The sequence below is a fragment of the Chelonus insularis genome, unplaced genomic scaffold (genome assembly GCF_013357705.1).
Source record: "Chelonus insularis isolate UGA/USDA-ARS -01 unplaced genomic scaffold, ASM1335770v1 contig_24_pilon, whole genome shotgun sequence".
Lineage (NCBI taxonomy): Eukaryota > Metazoa > Arthropoda > Insecta > Hymenoptera > Braconidae > Chelonus > Chelonus insularis.
In genome coordinates, this window is record NW_023276446.1 from 1,554,024 (window position 1) to 1,574,327 (window position 20,304).

Consider the following 20,304-nt stretch of genomic DNA (forward strand, 5'->3'; position numbering starts at 1 on the left):
TGTATTTTAATATTTAGTTGAATAAATTTCTTTTTTATTCTAAGTAATCATCAGAACTGAATCTATAATAATGTTACCATGTCAATAACAAAAAAAAATATTCGAACATTATATAATTATGATGTTACAAATTTATCCTCTTTTAAAAATAACATTATTAATACACGAGCATCTGTATATTTTTTCTTATGAAAAGAATTTCTCTCGTTTGGAATATTTTTTCCTCTATTTTTCATAGCATAAGGTGTAGAGTAAGAAGCTGTGATAAGATACATTTTGATCTTTTATAGGTAAATATGCATAATAAGAAGCACGATTTCCTGCGGAAGTGTCACTATGGGACGTTGAGTAACGTCTGCGGTTTTCGTGAGGCCTTTTATAAGTTGCTGAGGCATCTCTTTTCTTTCTTACTTCCTTCTATTCTTCGAGTCTTCTTTACTATTCCGACAACTTCATCCCCTCTTTCCGGAATTGAATTTGACTCTTCACACTCCGTTGCTATTACACTTGGGGTAAAATACTTTCAACTTATTTTCATATTCAAGATGTTACTAATAAATTCCCGAGGTTTTTTAATAATCCAAAATTATTCCTGTTGTTGTTATCATAATAATAATTTCTACAACATTATTTCTATTCTATTGCTTATTAAAACTGAATAAATCACCGCTGAGTGATGCTACATAATGTTGGATAACTAGGAATAATTAAATATAATTACATGCACAAAAATTTGCTCAATAATATCAAAGTATCTTTTGTGCAATTTAAATATAATAATCTAGGTCAATTGCTTTGATTCAAGATACACATAGATAGTTTTATCTTTATCATCATCAGCGTGATGAGGCTAGAAGTATTTCATGCTGCTTTGTGCCTTGACGCCTTCCACAGTAACGTTCACTCGAACAGAAAGAAAAATGAAATAAAAAAAAAAAAGAAAATGAGAAAAAGTGTGAAATAAAATGCCGAGCAAAAAAAATGTGGGTTCGTTGCACTGTCCGAATGGTCCACAGAGTAACAGCAATTGCAACGAGTGATTATTATCGTCTGAACGTTATTTCGCTTTCAATGTGAAAGAATAAATTTTTTTCTATTGTCGATGTAGATGCTCCTTTACTTTTCTTTTACTTTGTCCAATGAGTTCATAAATCTTTGAACTTTATTGCATCGATTCTTATCTCAATTTCGTTTTATAATTAATACTTTAAATAAACGGTTGTAATTGACAGATAAATATAATTTTTTGTTTATCATGAATGAAAAAAAAATGGCAAGCTTATTCAGAAAAAAAATGTATGTATGTTTTAATAAGACGAAGTGCAACATTCGTTGGAATGTCCACCACTTAAGTAAAATTAAAACAAAAGTCAACAAAATTACTCATTGTCGTCCCGAGGGATAGATTGTAGTTCAAAGTATCAATGGGGAAAAAAAGTTTTACAAGGTATAAATAAATCGGTATTTTAACAATGACTGACTGACTTGACCTCTTGAAATTTTTATACTATTTACTCACACATACACAGATAATATTTTACTTTTCCCTCTTCCATTCACACTTTTAAATTTTAAATTAGTCAGTTATTGGAGTATGAAAACTCAAATATCAACAATTTTATCTCAAACATCTCATATTTAATAATCTACATATCTAGAAATGAAATTCCAAAAGAATTATTAAAAACGATTTTAATTAAAAATTTTTTTTTTATTTTTCAAGTTTTATGTATAATTATATGAATAAATAAATTTAAAATGTAAGCCTCTTCTAATACTAGAATTAAATAATAAATAATATACAAATGGAAGTAATAAAAAAAAAAATTGCTCAGATGCAGATAAAAGAGCCTCAGAATATCTGGAAGTCGTTAATTTACTTTAAATCTCTATTTTATCCTCGGTTATTAATAATGATCTCAAGAACCTGGAAAATTGTGCAATTAGCAGCATATTTTCTCCAATTTAATTAAGATTTTTGACGCATTGCACTTTAGAGCTTTTTTACTTTAAAAATATAGTTCTATATAAATATAAATATATATATATATATATATATACTATAAAAATATAGAAGACTAGAGTTCTTATTAATTTATTATTACCTATGGAATTAAATTACCATCTCTGGAAGAGAATTTTATTTATTTATACTCCATACAAATATAAAAAATTTCTCGATTAATATAAAATTTATAACTCCAACTAGTACTTTTTATTATAAAAATATAGATATATATTTTTTTTTGTCTCTAAAATAATTTTAAAAATTAAATTTTTATAGCAAGTATATATTTAATATTTTCAATTTATGACAAAGTTTTTTCCTTTCATTTTTAAAAGAATTTTTTAATAAAATTGAACAAGTTACTTCCGAGTTATTCATAAAAGTGTGAAAAATGTTGAAGTTGTAAGAGTGTTAGTTCATAGGTGTGGCCAACCAGCGTCAGGCGGTCTAGTTTTTTTTCATTTTAATCTGCGATGCTATTAAATAAAAACTAGAGAGTTCAATGAAGTGAAAAGGAGCCGTGATGAAAGTATTCAATTCTGTTTATCGTATATTTGCTTCTGCCTTATGATTTGGACTCAAGTATTTCTCACTATTTTGTTATTCTTCTGCATTCTCAAGAGAACGATTTATTTTCATTTTTAGTAAATAATTCACTTCGCTGTGTTACATTTTCCATGCATTTTTCGGATCGATGGGAGATGAAGTTTGCAAATTTTTATCAACATTTCTTACTTGTATTCACAAAAACTCGTGTATTTTTATGAGCTTTTATAAATAAAAAAAAATTCGCTATACAAAAACAGGTGAATTTAATAAATAAAAAAGAATTTGAAAAATTGATAATAAAATATTTTATTGAATTTAATAAAATTTCGTTTGAAAAACGTATTTTAATATTTAGTCAAAGATGAGGCGATATCACGGATCTCAAAAAAAAAAAAATGATCCATTTAATTGAACACTTCGTGAAAAAATAAAATAGATCCATACAGATCTGCTCAGATCTATTTTTGGCTCAATCGGATCTACTTTATTCTACGTACATTTGCTTTAATCGTCGTAGATCTTCAATGACCTCTATAGATGTATTAATTTTTTTTGTTACCATTGAGATCAACAGAGATTTTCGTAGATATACATTAATTTGTATAGATCACTAAATATATATAGATCTTTGCAAATTGAATTTTCTTTGGCTTGTTAGATTTAATTAAATCAAAGTAGATCTAAAAGATGATAAAAATGTAGATCTTTGTAGATATATTTTATTTTTTTCCAATACTCAATATAACTGATAATAAGAGAGACTAATTTATTATTCTGTTAATTTTTTTTTTTTTTTTGAGTAAAATGTAACTATAGAAGATTTTTTTTTAAACTTTTATATGTTATATAAAATATTCGAGTCTAATAAAAATGCATTTTTTCTCTGAATTATTTGAAGTACCCATCAAATTTGAATTTTTAAATGTCACAATATCAATTCCAAAAAAATAATTCACGGCGACTATTCAAAATTTTGATTTTATAAATAAAAAAAAAAATACTACATGTTCACAATAAATTTTATTCTCACTATAGCCATTATACTATTTTTGATGCTTCAAAGATATGACAGCCGGCTATTATCCATCTGTCAGTGAATATTTTTAAATTGCATTTACGGGGCGGAAGGATGACCAAAGAGTTTACTCATGCAGAAGGATGTATTCCTATTTATTTAGGAAATCATATGTCATATACATGCGTTGCTTAGTACGGTTTAGAAAGTTATAGAACATTTGAATAATGTTGGAGAACTTTCTTCGCGTAAATTTTCAATTAATCCAGAGTTCTAAACAATGGCTGATTAATGAACAAAACTGCCTCTGTTCACGCGATCTTTACACACGAATACTGTATAGATTATTCTCCTTTTCTATGCATGCTTCATTAAAATCTCGTTATTTTAACTCTCGAAACTTTCAACTAGTATGATATATTGATTCTTTACAGTTGACTACACTAAACAAACAATTCCTCTCTTATTTCCTATATATATCTATTCCTATATTCCAATCCCAATTCATCTGTCTCTCGAATAGACCTTTATTTATCCTGACAATAAATTTTTTTAATGCAACTTATTTTTTTTTTGTTTCCCACGTCTGGTCATATTGATTTTTGTGAAATACTCTAAATACCATTTAAAGAATGTAGGTTATATTGACTTGACTTTTTGCTTTTATATACCTTTTTTTCATCATTCTCCTCCTTTATCGTGTTCCCTTCTTTCTCCCTTTTTTTTTCAAACATAATCCTTATCACCAAAAGAATCGTCTTCAATAATGCGAGACAGAAGGAAGACAGTGAGAAAGAAAGATAGATGGAACGATTTAGGAAGAGTTCGGTCGATGTACACAACTACAAAAAAACAAACAAACATTTTGTTGATTCCTATAAAGCACAAAATATTTCAACACAATCTCTATGTGTACACATTCATATAAAAAACTCAATTTTTGATACATTTCCAACTTAATGTATTTTTTACATCAATACATACACGCACACATTCAGTACAGTTGAAGTGCATGTTAAAAAAATCCATCTCACCGACACATACATGAGTTATATTTATTGTAATAACAAAAATAATGTTTGACAATACTATAAATTTAGCTTACGATTCAAAATAAAAGTTATTTTTATAGAAAATAATGAATATTACTAAATCATACATAATTAAATTCTGTCTACCTATTATGTTAACAGATAAAAATGTAAGTACATACCATCATCATACATGAGGATACGTCTGCAAATGAAAGATATTCCCACGACCGAGTTTCATACTCCTTACATTGGCCTAAAGTCACATTGAGTTTCAGTTAGGGTCAGTCTCATGTTTTCTCATGCGTGCTTCCTCCTTCTTAAAGTTTCCCACTCGTTCAAGTAGCGAGGCCGGTCTTGAGGCAGACATCTATACTCCCACCGGCTCTGTGTGTGATCCCTTCCTGTCACTGTCTTCATATCATCACATAACGATCGTTCACCTGAAAATAAGATCAACCGCAAATAAATTTTTTTATTTTGCTTGTGGTTCTCAACGTTTGATTATTGTTTATGGCACAATAATAGATTCATTTTACTTTAGATACTGTGAATATAATATTTAATTGAAATGTCAGAATTTAATTATAAAATATCACCGTTTACCTACTTAGAAATGTTTCTGAAAAGTTCATTAATAGAAATAGTTGCATCTTAACATTTCACTTATTTACTTTCAACCGCACCGGCTTATCGAAAACCTTTTTAGCTATTTATTTACTTTAGTAATCTAATTAAGACTTCTTTTTACTTTTAATTGAATTTCTTATATTTCTTCTACATATCTTGAAACACATTTTTATCATTTAAATTTCACTACACAATATTCATTTAATAATAATAATAATAATAATAATAAATATTCTAATTATTATAAAATAATTGTATCATATTAAAATTTTTATTCAATTAAAATTATATTGATAAAGAAAAAGTCTTAGTTTTATATTATAACTCATCTTCGATGTACAGTGTCGTCAGCTTGAGAAAATTGTATGTTTAAAGATTAAAAACAGCATAAATGTTAAGAGTTTGAATTTTGTTGTGAGAAAGAATTTACCATGACAAAATTCAAATAAACTTGATGCTGACCATCCAAATAAATACATAAAATAAAAAATAAAACCTGAAAAAGGCAAAAAAAGATGATTAAAATAACAAAAAAAAATGAATAAATAAATAAAATAAATTCAGACAAAACGGTTAAAAGCATGATAATATTTTTTTAAAATTCATATTGTCTCTTTATCAATTATAGAATAATTTTTATTTATACTCCGTTGGAAGTAATATTTTTTAATTATTATACCAATTACTTGAAACTTTATTGCATTTTGAGCGTCACAATAGTAACGTATCCGTAGAATTGTATATATAAAAGAGAAAGAATAGAGTTTACACTTTGCAGTTACAAATTCCTAGTTTTTTTCACAGCTGTATACACAACCGAGAAAAAATACGCCGGATATTAACCGATTTGGAAAACGTTAATGGAAAAGATTTATTGACGGCAAGTGCTGTATCATCTTTATCACATTGCAATCCACCGCTTTAATCGTTGCAGAATATAAAAAATAAAAATAAACGATAAATAAAAAACGACATACTATCAATCATTTACTTGTAAGTAACTATTATTTATTATGTAACCATGATTGTAATATTATAACTTATAAAAGTTGAAAATTAAATTATATGAAAAAAGTTTGAAATTGTGTAATAAAAACTGTGAAGGAATAAGCTTTTTATTCATTTAAAATAAGAAATTTTTTTGTAGTGTGATGTTATAAATTATTAAAAAGACATCAAAAAGATCACTTTTTTTTCAATCTACTCTTATAGGAGTACGAAACATTATAGTGCAATAGCTAGGATGGAGTAGGAGGTTGCTGTATGATATTTAAAATAATAAAATAATAGTAAAAATTGAAAAGTAGAAAACAATAAAAATCCCTTAAAAGCTAAATCCATGGCGGATACCACCAGGCTAAGTATTGGATTAATAATTGAAAAAAAATTATCTGTTTTTTTTGTTTGTAAATTCTATTTTTTTAAAGGAAATTGATAAAATAAATGAATGAAAAAGTTTGCATTTTAAAAAACCAATACTGCCATTTAATTCTATAAAAAAAGTAATTAAAAAAATCTCTCTTGCATTTTTTTGCCAAATTCTATTTTTATAGTTAAAAATCATTATAAATAATTCGATCGACCACTAAATATAAAATTTAATTAATTATTATATACAATATTATCTGTATTTAATACAAAGTATTAATTCCATTTCAAAGGGCTCTGGGTTTTTTTTTTTTTTTAAATAAATATTCAAAACTTACTTCTGATATTTTAATTCAAAATAATAATTTCAATCCCCAATTGTATTTCTTTAATTTGAAATATCATTCATTAGCTCACGATAAAAGAAATATTTACCTATTTTTATTTTTGAATAGAATAAAACTGAATAAGAAAAATGAAAAAGAAAGTTGATAGCTATGTATAATATTTGTTCTTCATAAATAACTCTGTACATTGCAAGCATGTATGTCCTGAAAAAGTTTTCAAAATAAGCAACAAAGTAACGTAGACATTGCAATTCTGAAAAATAGCCTGCTTATATCATCTCTAGATTATTTCTAGAAAATTTTTCAGAAAATGACGTAAACTCTACAATCACAGATGGCCAGCTCTGTAGCCATGAAGCTTTGTCGAGCGATGACAGTGTTGAGGAGACTCATTGGAAAGCTGTACATTGGTTCAGTGCGTTCGTCATGGCCTCTTGCCAATTTCTCCTCAGTCGTAATACGAAAATAGGTGGAGGTCGGAACGCGCGAGAATCCGGGATAGGAGAGGAAATAAACGAGGCAAATCCCTACTAACTCTAGGAGAAACAAAGACCGCACGATCGATATTCTTCCATTCTTCCTAAAGTGTCTCTCAGTTAAATGCAGTTTAAGTTTGAGTATTTTTCGGTCAAAATATTACTCATTCATTTTTCTATAGCTTCTTCAAAGATTAAAGCTGCTACAATATCTCATTTTCCATCTGTTGCAGCATTCAATTAATATTAAGTTAAATTTATTTTTTCTAAAAATATAAAAATAAAATTAAGTAATACATTCAAAATTCATTATTAATTATTTAATTTATTTTTAAAAATATTCATCATTATATTAAATCAATTAATATTGCGTTTAACAATGCTTTTGACGGAATTTAGTATGCAAAGACATATAAAACGTTGTCGAAAGCATTGTTCGCAAAAATATTTAATCACGAATGGAAAAGAAATTAAAGGAAATGAATATCGATTCATTTTAATCAATCAAAATTAATTATTCAATCAATAATGTCAAAGAAGGGATGGTGGTACCTGGAAGCAACAGCCAAAAAGGTGATTTGAGTGACACCTGAGTTCAAACAATCAAATTATAAAGACATCTTAAATTGTTGCTATGAAAAGTAATTTTGAATAATTAATTATAATAATATTGGTGAAATTAAAAAACATACAATTTAGAATAAAAATTATTATTTTTTATTTAATTATCAAAAGTAAGTCACAAATATTTATTAATTAATTTTTAAATTATCGTGTACATTTATAATTTTCAATTCTTTTACGAATTTAGAAATAATCCTATTAATTTAATCCTATTATTTCCTATTTTTTATTTAAAATAATCATGCACCAACCTTTTACTTCATTCCAACTATTGCACTAGATATAAGCTAAAAAAACGTGATCTGGATGTCTTTTGAATCATTCACAACATCATACATACATACAAAAAAAAATGTAATATGATCAAGACTTTTATTGAAATCCATTTTTAATTACGCTCCTGGAATATATTACACTCCATTTTTTCCTCCTGACCATAAATTAGATATCGATATCTATTGCTGATCAAATTGAAACTCAAGAGAAAATTTATGTGAGAGATCTTATTAACATTACATCGAGATCAGTCGTTATATCAAATAATTCTCCATTATGATATGCGATATGTCAATGATAGTAATCCAGTGCATCGCATTTCATCTTGATCATCTACATTGTGCACAACTATAAAGCTGTTAGATAAACCATTCACCTTGTCCATTGACATAGAACAGAAGGTATGAGAACTTTGATATATCAGCATATCGATATTAATAGTAGTAAATCATATCCAATGAGTAACTAATTTTAGATTTGATTTATTGAACATAATATAATCGAAATCCTCAGTCATACAGCTAATTGCTCCATATCATTGTTGAAAAATGAGTCTGAGCGCACTTTGTGCTCTGACGACGAACTTCCCATTCATTGAAATCCGTAATTTTGTCATAATAATAATCATTCAATCAATTTGAACCATTTTTAACTGTTTATGAAACATTAAAATTTCTATAAACAGAATATAATTTTTTAGAGCCTTGTGAAGTCATCAATAACCATATTATATTGATATTGAGCTTAGTTTTGAACAGTATGAATCACAAAATAAGTAGAATCTTTTTTAAATACCTGTTTTACTCAACGTGCAATTGAACGTACGTAGATAAATTAATTTTTAAACTTTTCAATATGCTTTTAAATGTCTCAAAACTTGGAGATATGATAAAATTACGAATTTCAAAACTCAACCCCATTATGATAACTTTCTAATAGGAAGTTAATAAATCATTAGTTTTAATGATTAAAACTTTTTTTTTCTGTTGATAATATTATAAGCACTGATACATGAGTACAAATTCGTCAACTTTATAGTCCGTAAACTTTTGGTGGTAGTGAAACGTTATTTCCGCGTCGGCAGGGAATGCAGATGTGGCGTTCTGTGATTTGGCATTGGTCCAAAATGAACTTTGCACGCTGGAAAGCATAAAAGAGACAAAGAAAGAATCGGAGAAAGAAAAAGAAAGTGTATATGGTGCGGCGAGATAACACTCGACCAGCCGGTATGCGTGGGGTGGTCAGTGATAAACGACTTCTCGACGAAGCTCAGCCTCTTGAAAATATATATCTATATATATATATATTTAGACTTCTTAAACACACGTTGATTCGTACTACTCATTCGTATAAATTTATTTATCATTAGCTATATTTAATGCTTGCTTTTTGTTTCATGTAGAAAAAGTTTAAAAATTATTTATCCTAGGATAAATTTGAATACAGTTTAATTCATTGAACTAATTTCATGTAATTAGACAAAAAAAAAACGATGTAAAATATATTAAATTAAACCTGAATAACTCAATTAACAATGAAACTCACGAAAAGTTTATAATTGAAGCATCCAAAAGCTTAAATGTGAGTGAAAATAAAATAGGCAGCAAAAACCAACTTGTTTGGTACCATAGTGAATTCGATGTAAAATATAGATTTGTTTTTTCAAATCTATAACTTTTAACTTTATTATTTCATTTTTTTTCGTAACATGCAAGTCAACTAATACAATTATTTATTACATGCAAATACTTTTACATACTGATATAAAAAAGAATTACATAAATTAATGGAGAACATAAAAATCAATCTTACCTTCTTTTTTTCAAATTTATTCCTCGCATTTCAGGATATTCAGAGCAACTTTATCTTTCATGTATTCCGTCACACATAGATTCTTCAAAGTAGTGTTTATACTTTTGCCTGTAATATAACTTTTCTGAGACTAAGAGAAAAAATTTATCCCAAGTTTTCCACTCGGTATTGGCGACGACGACGACGACGACGATGACATATATAGACAAGGTGACTTGTAGCATTCTCGGACTTCTTTCCAATAAAAAAATTCAAAAACACTACAAAGAAGAAAACAGCTTTCTTTCAATTGTATTTGAGCCAAGTATTATACATAGTCGTTTTAAAGCATATATTTAGACTGTAATCTTTCACCAGGTTGGTTACTATCATTCAAAACATTCAAGTGATAGTTGACTAGTGGAATCAAAATATTCGTGGCAAACACTTTTAGATTTAAAAAAAGGTCAAAAAATTATTTTAAAGTTCCAAGTATTCTTGGTACAAAGTAGTCTTTTATTATTTATATTATTTGTTATAGGAAGATATAGGAAAACCGTATATATAATTAAAAAATTGAATTGCATCAATAACGCTTTGCGTAGTCGCCAAATACTGCAAATCCAGTGTTTAATAAATGTTTAAAGATAACTAAACGTTTAAAGATGTTTATTGTAAACTCTATAATTTTTTTATGGCGTTTAACATTGTAAACACTTTTTAATGTTTAGCTTTCTTTCAACACTTATTAAACACTGGATTTTCAGTGAGGATAAGAGTATTTGAATGAATTTTTATTACTTGGAAATAATTATTACTATTGTTTATCAAGTGTCAAAGTTTTATAAATTGCATTTTCTAACCTTTCACCGCTGACGTTGCGAAAAGGGTAATAAATATGAGGAAAAAGAGTAAAGACCTTTTTTGTAGAGAATCGATTTCAATGTCTTGCGACTAATCATTTAAAAATTTTCGACTAAAATTCAATGGTGTTTGTTCGAGTTGCAGTATCGATTTATGAAGCGTTCAATGTGATAAAAATATACATTTGGTATATTTTACGTATCACCTAGCCAAAAGTATACAAGCCAAAAAGATGAAACTTGACTGCAATCTTGAAGAAAACTAACAGTCAACTGTGTTTACAACAACCCCCTGCAGTGGCTAACAAAACTCACTTTACTATATTTATTACTCGACACTTCGGGTGAATACCCTTTTATACGTGCCAAACTAGTTTTCAAAAATATCAGAAAACGGTTTCCAATTCAGTATGAAACTTCAAAAATTTATATTTCTCAAACTCCCTGGAGTAATAATATTTTTTCTTCGTCATCTATTTAATAACTTTCATCTCGATTATTTCTCAGCTGCAAAATTGATCAACAATATTATTCAAAATTTATAAATATAAAATATTATTGAACGTATATGAAATGTAAGCACACACAGCATTTGACACATATAAAACTGAAAAATTCTCAACTGTGCTTGCTCACTTGTAACTGTAAAAAAGCATATTTCAAGATATCATAAATCTTCCTCAATAGATCTCCACCCTCTGGCAAAACGTAAATTCTCGGGCAATTCAGAGGAAATAATATCACATTTATTTCAACGTATGATACATATATATATACATATATGTTTCAGTGATACTTCAGTGATACTTGTATTATTTCTTGACCATGATACCATCATATTTCTTGTGAAAATATATCGAAAATACCATTGATAGCTTTCAAGATTTAAATATTCTACTATTAATATATACTTTTGAGATAAATTATTAAAAATTATTATCGATCAATAATTTTTATTTTTTGATGTATTAAGAGGCTTACTTTATATGAAAGAAAAAAAAAATTTATTGCTGCTGCATCAGATCAAAAGCATACTTAATAGCCTAATATATTTTTATTTTAGTCCATTGACACACTTAATTTATAAATAAAATATTGTTCATCATCGTAAAAATAAAATATATAAAACAATGATTGTCATAAAGATATTTAGCCTTCAACAATTTAATAACTTTTCAAATATTTCATTCTATTTGTGTGCTCAAATTTGCAGTGGTTGCCAATAGGTTTCTATAGTGCATAGAGAAGCAATAACTGGTAGTGTCGATAGCCATCAATAAAAAAAAAAAATATATAAAAGTGTAAGGTAAAAAAAATAATCTGTCAAACTGAATCGAATTCGTCTAACAAAAAAATATATTTTCATTTCTCTTTCGCTAACATTCATCGATAACTGTTATATCAAAATAAGTAAATACATTCATCGACAAAATGTGGTATAGAAAAGCTAGTGGTAGAGAGACTAACGCCTATCTCATGCGTTACATGGTCATAAATTTGTTTCGTTTCCAATTTTAACAACTATGCCCCATTTATCTACAAATTCAGATCCTCACTCTCTTCCCATCAATTTTAAATTTTTTTTTCTTTTTTATTTTTAGCTATTTATGAATCAATGTTGCAAAATTTACTTTTTGCTAGTAATAATGCATACACTCGAACATATTCCAGTATTATTATTCACCATAGCAATGTTAAATAAGATTTTTACTGAAAATCAAATAGCTACGTGCAGTAAATTGTAACGAGAATAATTTCTACACTGAAGCAAGTACTGGAATTCTCTGTTGTATGATCCTAAGGCTATCGAGTATCCGCGTCATGCATCCAGCCATGTAAATTGCTGCAATCGCTTGGGGGTAATGATGTTCGATAAAACTCGTAATTATAGTAGCACTTTAGATGACCATTTACACTTCTACATATACCCCAATACAACAAAAACATATCTGTGTTTTAAATTAATACTTTTTATATTCAATAATAAAATCAATTAGATCATAGAAAGTTTCATAAATAATAATAATAATTCATTTCTTAGCAACAAAAAAAAAATAGTATTTAGTAGAGAGAAAAGTTGAGACAAGTGATCTGCACTCATACCAACTCTTCCATTTACTTGTAGTACTTTTTATTTTTTTTGCTATTTCTTTTTTACTTTTTTTATTGGTATTATCGATTTCCTCTTGAAAGGATTTGACTCTACGTTCTCAGAAGAGTTGCAATGCCATTTCATGTTGGTCACGCTCGCCAAGCAAAGTTAGAGGAAAAAGTAATTAAGGGATGGATCGTCTAGAATCCAACCTGAATACCCTAAATTGGTCATCGCAGTGAATACTAAATGTAACTGTTCATTCGACTATTTTACCATTTGAAACTTTTATCGTCTATAAAATTGCGTATTAAAAACTCTCAAGTCATATTAGTGAATGGTGTCATAATTATCGCTATAAAACTACGTTACTTTATTGCATCCTGATTAACTTATTAACTAAATGTTAGACAATATTAATGTAATCAACGTCAAAGCCTTTATTAATAGTCTACAGTCTACTTTTTACTGTTTCAACTTAATAATAAATTTTTCTATAAAAGAGGCAAAGTCAACATGGATCCATCGAATAAAGGATGTTGACATTTATATTATTAATTTCTATGAAATAAAAATAACTTTAATGGTTCCTGTATTTTTTATGATGCATTAAAAACATTGTAAAAAAAAATAAAAATTATTTTACATGATGGAATTTTATAATGTAAAATAAACTAATAAGTCTAGTTGTCTTTGCATTATTCGAATTATTATTTCTCAACAACCGGGTTTGAATGACTTTTCATCTATGTGGCTTCGCAACATCTGGCTTGACACGACATCACCTTTGCTAACTGATTAACGGAAAAAAATATCTCATTTTTATTGAATACTCACATGACAATCGAATTTTATTGTAATTGTAAATCAAAAAGTCTTTTTTTCAATTGATTATAAAAGTCTAGGTTGTTTATATTTTTAATCAATTATGCTTTTATTATTTTAAGTAACCATCAATAAAAAGATTATCATCATTATCAATAGATGTAGGGCCAATCATTTTAATCTTGCGGTATTCCTTAAGTGTATAAAAATAGTTGAAGATGATCTCTGTGAATATTCTGTGGCATTGCGAGTTATATAAAAAAAATTTGAGTTACTCAACCAACTGGTTGAAAACAAAAAAAATAAATTGATTATAAAAGTCTCGTTTGTTTGATGATAATAAATTGTACATGAAATATTTTTTAAAAATTGATTAAAAGTGTAATTAAAATACAAACCACCACTGAGAACATTTGAAAAAACAAAAAGTCAATTCTCTTTGATTTGATATTTTTTTAAATGATTGATAGGTCAAAAAATCGAGTTACTAAATAAATGAAAAAATATTCATATGAAGTCGAATAAATTCTATATGATGATTTTTACATTCTAACTACTCAATATAATTTCATAGTTTTTAATATTTAATAATCAAATGAGAATCTAGATCAATCATATTCTTTTATACCTAGAATAAACAATTCTCTATAAAGGTACTCAATAAAATAAATAAAATGGAGATAAAAATTTACAGAAATTATTTCCAATTGTCTTACCCTAAAAGAATTTATTCTTAGCAGAAATAACTTACTTTACATTTCACTTTAAACATCATTAGAGTCTTTAAAAAGAAAATGTAACGAGTTTTGTTTAATTTCAAGTTTAGAAAACAATATAATGTAACGTAATAAAACGCTTTGTTGAAAATTACTTCTTGCTATTTTTAATGTAATTTACTTTTTGCATAAAAACACAAAGAGTACAACAAATGGCAATCTATTGGATTATTCTATGAAACTTGAACTCTGGTAAATTTTAAAAAGTTTTTTATAATGCAAAGGCTGTCGCGTAATCTCAGAGTTTATGAACTCGATGTTAGAATTCGAAACTACCATACTAGAGTATCATATATGATACCCAATGGAGTTAAAAAGCTCCGAAAAATTTTTGATGTATATTTTCTATTTTTGTCACTGTATAATAACTTTTGGTTATATACTAAAATATTTATGCAATGAACATTTTATTGATAAAAAAAACATAAACATTATTTCTTGGTTTACATTAAACCACAATCAATGATATTAAATAAATATATCAAATATGTCCAATATTTTGGCATTATTTTTAAAATATAAACTTTGAAAGCAGCTTAGCAGTATAAATATTAAATATCAAATATTGATGATAATATTTATGTGAATGCTTTTGATGCAATTAATTAAATAGCAACATACTGAATCGAACTTACACGAATTGGATATCACGAATGGTAATGTTTTTCTTGAACATAGTATACTGTTATTACCTAACAAAGTAAGTGGGTTAATCACGAGAGATTTTAAATTTGGCTAAACGCCAAGACTCGGCGTCATACACTGTGATAACAAACCAAAAAGAATCAATATCTTGTGTGTGTTATTGTGAGAAAAGATAAAAAAATAATATACACATAAATTCATCTAATGAAAAGTTTTTCTATAAATAAATTTCCTGCTCTTGAGTAAATAATTTATCGAAATTCTTTTTAATAAAAAAGTGTCAAAGACTTGATCAATAAAATATGAGATTCTAATGAAAGTTTACTGTAAACATTAATAATGTTTAGTAATATTCTTTTTATTTACCTTCAATTTTATTTTTTACGGTAAAATACGGTAAAAGTATGTGACCGTTAATTTACCGTATTTTACTGGTAATATTCAGCTTTTTGAATTTGTGAGGAAATGTAAGATTTTAATAAAAGTTTTCTGTAAACATTAACAATGTTTAGCAATATTTTTTATTTACATTCAATTTCATTTTTACGGTTGCTATGAGATATGAAACATCGTTATTGTCAATTAATTGTCAGGAAAAATCATAATATATTTTTTATTTATTCATTTTTTCTTTCAAAAAAAGATTTATAATTGAAATGTATCGAGTACAAACAAATACGTGACTCAGGTTAATCAGAAGTATTTGATGGACAATTAACTATAGTGTTCCTCGCAAGCAAGTTCAATATATGATGCAACTTAATTTAAGTTGTGAGTAGAATTGTACGATCAATTTCCGCCAAAGCAAACGTAGAGCAAAGAGAATACATCACCTCAATTCGATATGTAAACAAAGACTTGTGAACTCAAATCTTTGCCTATACCATATGAAATTAATTATATATTTATTAATTTTCATTGATCGCAAATTCTAATAATATAACAGACTCCATCACTTGCTCTAATAATATATTATAATATTATTATAAATGGAATGATTGAATTACAATAATAATAACAATTATTCAGTCAAAATATTTGTTGATACTGAAATCGAATTATATACTGATTATAATAATAATAACAATTATTATGCATTGCAATATTTTAAAATAAAAAAAAACAATTGAAGAATTGTAATAATAGGAGAGGAGTTGATTTACAGATAACAGTATCAAAATTTTAATGCAGAAAAGGTACTGAAAAACGATCAATAAATTCTGCGTACGCAACAAATCATGATTCAGAGTATTAGTGATGGTTCAAATGATAAATGTAAACATAGCAATTAAACGAAATCGAAATGAAACAACTATCTACTACCACTTATCCATCAAATTATATCACTAGTGATTGGATAAATGAGATTGTCTATACATACACATGGACTAAATGATGATAGTTATCCGTATTCTGTTATATTGATATCTGCATCATGTATATCACGTATACGTGTATAAATATCAATTAAATAGATAAAAAGATTTCATGTTATGCATGAAGTATAAATGGAACAGTTCAAAATTTGACAGCTACAAACGTTGATATGCATTCCGAATTATTATTACAAATAATAGTTATTTGCAAAAAAAAAAGAATATAAAATGCAATTATCTATCAAAATCAATTTAACTTAAAGAGTAACATTTGTGATAAAAGTTGATATAATCAACTTGATTCATAGGTTGAATTGCTTAATTATTTGATAATTAAGAACAATAATGAATTACCTAAAATTCCCATCTTACAACGTTCACAGCTATGAGCTTTATCATCTTCAACGTTCTAAAATTAATTTATAAATCACTCCAGATTCAAAGATTGCACAAACATGTTAATGTTAAGTTTAGGTGATGAAAGAAGACTACACGAGTTTTAATCAAGACGCAATTTATTGTCACACACGAACTGGACGAGAGACTGTTAGCAAACGGACTGTTTACACTCTAGTTCTAGTGACTATAATTTTTAATTACCTTATTTACTAACCTCAACAGCTTAAATAACACGCATGAAGTTTGTTTAATGCAAAATATCTGTAAACAAACTATACACTACGTGACATAAATGTCGTTCACTTGAAAAAAAAATTTTTGGAGGTTATAGGTACATTATAAGTGTGAATTTTTTTTCATTTATAATTACGAACCATCCTGACTGATAAAAAATAAACATTTAAAGTATAATAATAATTAAAAACATTTATACCTAATAAATCAAAGCCAATTACATTGTTGTTTTTTTTTTGCTTGCAGGTGTAATTGAGCCATGGAAAAAAAGCGAAAAAAGTGCCGAACAAGGATCAGAAGTGCAGTTACCTTGTATTCTGAAAAGTCCTCGATGTGGTGGACTCCACAGTATAAAATGGTATCGAGGTACTCAAAGAATTTTTATATTCAGCGAAAGTGCTGGTATTACTCGTGGGAATAACGAAATAGCTGCTAGGTTAGTATAGACATTTTTTTCATTACAAAGAACATGAGGATTTATTTAATCGACTTTACAGATCAACAATGGATTACGATGCAAATGCAACAAAAACGTTTCTCAGAATTTCCGATATTAAGCTCGAAGATGAGGGTTTATATAAATGTGAAGCTACGTATCTAGCAGTCAATCGCGAGTGCAATAATGTTCAGCACATTACACTGAATACTACTGGTGAGTAATATTTAATCCTATTTTATCGAGTAGAACAAATGGCTACCATTAATTATCTAATTATTACGTCAACTGATATTAGTTAACCGTTTGTCCAAGAATAATAATAGTATTTCTAGCATTTAAAATATATGTACACATATATTGGTTATCTGATATATGTATGCCGATCAATGTGCTAATAATTCTAGAAATCGTAGTGAATTGTTCGTATGTAGAAGATAACTCGACATAGTTGGAAACTGTGGTTATATATTTCGCTAAACAAAGTTTGCGGTGGCAGTTATACGATGAATTTTATCGGAGATGGTACTATCGATTGTTTAAGTTATACTCCAGAGGAAATATATAAACTCCGGTGCGGTTGCGTCAAACTGATGGCTTTCCACGCCTTTCCATCATCATATAGCCCACTGTATCTTTATCTAAATGTTTAAATTAAATAAGTTGAGAAGTGCACTGCTGATTGGGTCTCGATTTATACCTTTTTTTCCTTTTCTTATTTGATATTGTTATCTTGTTACCGGTTGATAAATTCCAGCTTTCCAATTTTCTCACTGAATCACGAGTTATTATTAAATTTCTTGCATATTTTTGATATGCTATTCACAATTAAAATGGTCTTGAGTTAATTAAAAAGTAATCAAATTTTAATTTGTGTAAGACATAATTTATTTTTTAAAATTTACTGTTTTTAATTATTTATAAATTATGGAGTATGTTGATGAAAGTTGTCATCAATTCCGACGACAATATCTCCAACACTTGATGTAGAAAGCTACGGAAATAGAGAACTTAGAAAAGCGGGGAATTTAATTTCACGCACCCTCGGGAAACCCAACACTCTGTTCTAATGTTCAACTCTAATTCGTTCTTCATACTCAAAAGCTCGTTTTTACTTGGAATATCTCATGAAAGCAAATGCAAGTCGAAGAATAGAAACCAGTAAGTGGAAAAAGTCCACCACAAACCATTGCTGCTTCTCCTTCATCCTTATTTTAAATTCACTCTTATGATATGACAAATGCAGTTTTATCTTTTACTTTTCACACTCAAAAATTTTCTAAAAATTATTATCAACAATTAGTCTACTATTTCTATTTTTTATTTATTGAATTTTAAAAAATTACCCTCATCAAAGGGTTAACTACCCTCTTTGAATTATGTCTCTGGAACTAACAGCAGACGGAGTAGGAGATACGGAATGTAAAAGCCAGACATAAGTTTTTGATGCTACAATGGTAAATGAACAGAGCAATTATAATTATTATGATAGATAATTTAGAATGATTATTTATGCGAAATAATGCACAGCAGAGCTAGTCAACCTTTAGAATTTAGAAACAATTGGCAACTGTTCGCAGATTGATTCTTAAATTGATTACGATTATTTAAAATTTTGATTTTTTAAAAAAAAAAAAAATATTACCTATTCACAATAAATTTCCTTCTCAATGCACAACTAAAAATAAAATGGCATTTATAAAAATGAAATCAGTACTCGAGTCATCTTCTAAACTGCAAATGTAAAAAAGTTATACTTATTGAAAAGTTTATTCGTATTCAGAACTTGAATTCGTAATTTTCAAAAACTTTATTCTATCAATTCACACTTTAATCTTTTTTTCCCTCCAATACATTCTAGAACTACAAGGAAAAAAGCCATTTTCATTTGATCAGAAACTATAAAATTTTTTTGGTCTTTCACTTATGCATAATCCTTATTCTTTCAGTTCGTCCCAAGTTCATTCGAGTTACTGACGAAGATGGAAATATAAATTTAACATCAGGCACAGTTTTAGGTCCCTTTAACGAAGGCTCGTTAATAACTTTGAATTGTGAAAGCGACGAAGGAAAGCCAATACCTCTAGTAGAATGGTATAAAGACACCCAACGACTTAAAGGTAAGTCCTACCATTATTCTATTCATTACGATTCAACTATTATTACAATAATTATTGCATTTAAATCAGACATCATTTAAACCTTCTTACATTATTCCTTTGGTCTTTTGTATGTTATAATTTGATAGGAAGATTGCATAGAATAGAAAACTTCATAATATCTAATAAATTGTTCATTGTACCCGAAATGTTCTTTTTTTATAAAAAATATTCCAAATAAACTCAACTAATTATCTCCATTTCACTAAAACTTGTAGAACTTTCTTTCTTCTTGATTTTCAACTATCAAGTATTTTTAATGATATCACTACATCATCGTTATTATTCACAAAGTTTCGACGAAATTAAACCATTAAAATTTTACTCACTTGAATGTAAGTCTCTGAATTGATGGTTAAATATACCATTCCAACATAGTAAAGA

General features: G+C 27.4%; 2 protein-coding genes across 18 annotated transcripts in view; one reads left to right on the forward strand and one right to left on the reverse strand.

Annotated features, from left to right (window-relative positions):
* LOC118064639 (uncharacterized) overlaps positions 1-17,238 on the reverse strand; it is a 42,020-nt gene extending 24,782 nt beyond the window's left edge. The window contains exon 1 of the mRNA XM_035079376.1: positions 17,047-17,238. Coding sequence (XP_034935267.1) covers positions 17,047-17,059 — 13 coding nt within the window. The 5' untranslated portion in view covers positions 17,060-17,238. The remainder of the gene's footprint in view (positions 1-17,046) is intronic.
* The window catches only part of nrm (neuromusculin), a 48,552-nt gene that overhangs the window by 4,161 nt on the left and 24,087 nt on the right, over positions 1-20,304 (forward strand). For all 17 annotated transcript variants that reach the window (XM_035079360.1, XM_035079365.1, XM_035079366.1 and 14 more), the window contains exons 2-4: positions 17,572-17,761; positions 17,823-17,977; positions 19,711-19,881. In XM_035079360.1, coding sequence (XP_034935251.1) covers positions 17,572-17,761; positions 17,823-17,977; positions 19,711-19,881 — 516 coding nt within the window. The remainder of the gene's footprint in view (positions 1-17,571; positions 17,762-17,822; positions 17,978-19,710; positions 19,882-20,304) is intronic.